General features: G+C 42.8%; 1 protein-coding gene across 1 annotated transcript; it reads left to right on the top strand.

Annotated features, from left to right (window-relative positions):
- The first annotated feature begins 892 nt into the window (after window positions 1-892).
- On the top strand, window positions 893-4,027 carry LOC147005225 (PRAME family member 8-like). The gene is made up of 3 exons (XM_085836373.1): window positions 893-1,179; window positions 1,803-2,393; window positions 3,430-4,027. Exons 1-3 carry the CDS (start codon window positions 893-895, stop codon window positions 4,025-4,027), a joined length of 1,476 nt encoding a protein of 491 aa, XP_085692499.1.
- The last annotated feature ends 638 nt before the right edge of the window (window positions 4,028-4,665 follow it).

Genomic DNA, 4,665 nt, shown 5'->3' with positions numbered 1-4,665 from the left:
GACATTACTCCCCCACCTACCCACACACTCCTGCCTCACCCTTCACTATGACAATAAGCCTCCAAAGGACAAGGGGCCTCCTCTCTAAAATAAGCCATTTGCTACATATGTTATGAGGAACCATAGACCCACTCATGTATGCTCTTTGTTTGTAGACTTAGTTCCTGGGAAATATGAGAGGTCCAGTTAGTTGATGTTGTTTTTCTTCCTATGAGGTTGTAATTCCCTATATCTCCTTAAATCCTTCCCTATCTCTTCCATTGGGGTCCACATGCTCAATGCAATAGTTGCCTGTGAGTATCTGCAGTTGTCTTAGACAGGAGGTGGCACAGCCTCACAGAGGACAGTCATATGTTGACAAAAGGAATAGTTTTTAGGTTCGGTGTCTGCTGATTTTATAGATCCCAAGATCCCAGTCTCTCAAGAGCCTAATCTTCAGTCTCTGAACCATTTACTTTCCCTGTTTTTCCTTTGGACAGGAACAATTCTAGGTTAAAATTTTTGAGATGGGTGAGTGGCCCCTTTGCTATCTACTCTATATTCCATATTTCAGCTAGGATCATCTACTGGGTCCTGGGAATATCTCCCATTTTGGTTCCTTTCATTCTTTCCTTTTTAAAGAAAGGGTAACACATAAAAATAGTTTGACCCAAAACTTATCTGTCCATTAGAGTACTAGAGAGGCTCCCATGATGCCAGTTTGGGAGTTTGTCTTTACACCACCAGTTTAGGATACAGAGATAAATTGATGTCTCTAGCACTGTAACTCTAGAGCAGTAATTCAGAAACTAAATGGTTAATGTGGTGGTGAGGAAGTATTATAAAGTTGTCTTGAATATGTATTCTTTTCTAACTGCTTTCCCAGGAGCCTTCTTCCTGAAGATCTGAGAAGATGAGTGGTCAGATCCCACCCACACTCCAGAAGCTAGCAAGGGAGACACTGCTGAGAAATGAGGCTTTGGCCATATCCTCTCTGGAGGAGCTGCCAGCTGTGGTCTTCCCACCACTGTTCCAAGAGGCCTTTGCTGGCAGACTCAACAAGCTCATAAAGGCAATGGTGGTAGCCTGGCCTTTCCACTATCTCCCTGTGGGGCCATTGATACAGACACATAACCTGGAAACCTTGCAAGTTCTGCTAGATGGAGTAGATATGATATTGACAAGAAAATTTCACCCCAGGTAAGCAATATCCAAGTATTGTATATGGGAGTATAAAGAGAACACAGTAGACATTGCCAGGGAGAATGGCTTTGTCCTAAGTCTATTAGATGCTTCTGATTGCATAAACAAGCAGAGATACAAGGTTCTTGAAATCTACTGTTTACTTGTAGAGAGCACAGATGGATATGGATTAGACTTGAATATGGACTAGAGTAGACTTAGCCTCACAGTAGAATAAGCCTATCCCTGGCCTTCCCAATAATAATAATAATAATAATAATAGAAATAATGTATACCTTAGTGAAAGAAAAATATTCAAGGGTACAGAAGCGCAGGAAAGCTTCTGTAGCTTGCCTGAGTCCACCTTGGATATCAAAGTGCTTAAAAACAAAAACTGTTGCACGGTCAGGCATGGTGGCACACGCCTTTAATCCCAGCACTTGGGAAGCAGAGGCAGTCAGATTTATGAGTTCGGGGCCAGCCTTGTCTACAGAGTGAATTCCAGGACAGCCAGGGCTAAACAGATAAACCCTGACTCAAAAAAAAAAAAAAAAAAAAAAAAAAAGCTTTAGCAGGGAGGAGAGCTGAGTTTAGATACATGTAGCAAGATGACTGCTGATATTCATATGTTTCACCCACAGGAGGCCAAAACTTCAGGTTCTCAACATGAGAAATGTGGACCATGTCTTCTGGGAAAAATGGGGCGATGCAAATGACAGTGATTCTGATGCAGAGACCTTGGATGAAAAGCAAGTAGTGAAGGTCCCTGGCAGATATGCACTGAGGCAGCGTCTGAAGATCATAGTTGATCTGACAATCTGTTCCCGATTCAATGAACAAAAAGCATATTTCTTGAATTGGGCCAAGCAGAGAAAGGGGTCCATAAATTTCTGCTGTACAAAGATGAAGATCTGGGATGCACCAGAGGAAGTTATCAGAGAAATCATGAATGTTTTTCATCCAGAGCACATTACAGAATTAGAACTGTATACCGACTGGACTCTGTTAAGGCTGGCACATTTTGCTCCCTACTTTGGGCAGATGAAAAATCTTGAAAAAGTCTTGCTGGCACCACTCCACAAGAATACCTCCCCTATTATGAATATAACAAGGGCCACAAAAGTCAAGTGTATCAAAAAGATTATTTCTCAGTTTTCCAAATACAACTGTCTCCAACATGTCTTCATGAAATATGTCCATTTTCTCAGAGACCACCTGCATCAGATCCTAGGGTAAGAAAGTATGGAGACCTGGGTCAGCCACCAAAGCAAATCTGTCTCTCTTCTCTTAAGGATCAGTGATACATAATGCCTGCCACTCACTAGGAACAAAATTTAGATACTCATAAGACTCTGAAAGTTATGTCTTGTTTCCATGTATACTGAGATACACAAGGGAAATTTTACAAGATAATTCAGTGTCTCAAATAAGCACTCATGGGGTACAGAAGTGATTTGGTGTAAAGAGGAGGTCAGTTCTAGTAAGCATGAGTTGTAATTCATCCTCAATCATGTCCACCCAATCAAATGAAAAGGGACCAGCAAGGGGAGTGTGTAATAAGGTGTCAGGGTACACATCAGCACAGTGTAAACATGAGCTATATGCTCAGATCTGTGGGAACAGCCTTCTATCTTTGCCCAGTTTCCTTGGATGAAATATTTTGAGCCCAAGTAGCACTGAGTGCATGGGTCAAGGAGTATAACTTGGGCTGAAAATTAGAGCCAGCATGACTGTAGAGGGAATGATAGAATGCAGATTCAACGAGTTCACACCAAATATCAAAATCCTCTCGGGTTTCTTGGGTTGGAAGCTCATTCTTCTGTGTGCTTGCTTGTTTGCTTGCTGGCTTGCTTGCTTGCTTGCATGATTTCTTTCTTTGTTTTTGGTCTTTTGGAGACAGGGTTTCTCTGTAGCCCTGGCTGTCTTGGAACTCACTTTGTAGACCAGGCTGGCCTCAAACTCAGAAATCCACCTGCCTCTTCCTCCTGAGTGCTGGCATTAAAGGTGTGTGCCACCACACCCAGCTTCTGTGTGCCTTCTTAGCTTAAGTGATGAACTGATTTTCGGCTTGAGGGTGAGGCCCAATGGTGAATTGTGGGATTGGCATGACTGAGCAGATTCCAACAGGAAGCATCAAAGATGATGTCCTTGGTCATTTACTTAAACTGACCTTGGGGCACTTGATTCATTCAACATCTGTGTACATCCCAGCCAAACCTTTACAACACCACATGCCAGAACTAACCCTCTGATCTCCTCTATCCCTAGGTGCCTGAGGACGCCCTTGAAGACCCTCTCCATCACTCACTGCCTAATTTCACAGACAGACTTGGATTCCTTTTCCTGCTGTCACAACCTTTTTAAGTTAAAAAATCTGGAAATCAAAGGAGTGACATTATTTGCTTTTGATCTTATGCCTCTGAGAGGTCTCCTAGGAAAACTGGCAGGTACTCTTGAGTCTCTGGATTTTCAGTGGTGTAGCATGAAGGACTCCCAGCTCATTGTCCTCTTACCTGCACTCAGTCAATGCTCTCAGCTCAACCAGATCAACTTCTATAGCAATGACTTCTCCATGGCCATCTTGAAGGACCTTTTACAGCACACAGCCAACTGGAGCAAGATGAATGTGGAACAATACCCTGTCCCTCTGGAGTGCTATGATGCATTGGGTATTGTCTCCAGAGAAAGATTTGTCCAACTTTGTCAGGAGCTCATGGATACCCTCAGGGCCAAAAGAGAGCCTAAGAGCATATCTTTTGCAACAAATGTCTGCCTTAATTGTGGCAGGACCTGTGTCTATGGCCAGGGGGCGAGACTTGTTCCTGTTTGCAGTAAACATGGATACAGGACTTCTGTATATGAATAAATGACATGCTTGGGACACATCTATCATCCAGGGTTCTCAGAGACTATGACTTCAGACACTTCCCATATGGTTAGAAGTAAAGAGATATACAGTGACTGGGACCCTGAGTGCTTAGATTGAAATGTGGACTATTCTGATAGACTGTTGGACCAGGGGCATGATGGAGTCAGAAAAACAGTTTGGCATTTATATGTGGCTTCTGCCCAGACAGTATACAGAGATGCTTTTTGTGTACCTATAAACCTGGATGATGTCTCCCTGGGGTCTTGGACTTTTACCAACCTTACTACCAGGTTCAGTGTCAGGAAGGTAGAATGGGTCCAGGATTGGAAAGACACTGTTATTTTATGAAGGAAGCAAAGTTCCAGGTGAATATGGCATGTATAAAATTAAAGTTTTCTTGACACATCTTTTCCCTGGTCTCTTGCCTGGGCTACATGTATAACACTTTTGTGTGGCTTATCAGTTTTGTGCACAAAACATTTTACGTTAATGTGAGGAAGATAAACACAAACCTTGTGAAGGGGGATTAAGAGGATCACAGATGGTTAATATCCAGTATGTTGAGACCACAAGGCACCTTGGACCCATCAAAGATGCCTAAAGGTAGGAAGACAACATAGAGCAAAGTAAACAGG

The sequence above is a fragment of the Mus caroli genome, unplaced genomic scaffold (genome assembly GCF_978045245.1).
Source record: "Mus caroli unplaced genomic scaffold, Mus_caroli_1 scaffold_4, whole genome shotgun sequence".
NCBI classification, from domain to species: domain Eukaryota; kingdom Metazoa; phylum Chordata; class Mammalia; order Rodentia; family Muridae; genus Mus; species Mus caroli.
Note: the sequence above shows the minus strand (reverse complement) of the source record. Positions and strands in the feature narration are given on the sequence as shown.

Bases quoted from the DNA above. Each gene is read 5' to 3' on its own strand.
- LOC147005225 (XM_085836373.1), top strand. From the start codon at position 893: ATGAGTGGTCAGATCCCACCCACACTCCAGAAGCTAGCAAGGGAGACA. The intron at 1,180-1,802 runs GTAAGCAATATC...TTTCACCCACAG, and splicing joins ACAAGAAAATTTCACCCCAG to GAGGCCAAAACTTCAGGTTC. The intron at 2,394-3,429 runs GTAAGAAAGTAT...CTCTATCCCTAG, and splicing joins CACCTGCATCAGATCCTAGG to GTGCCTGAGGACGCCCTTGA.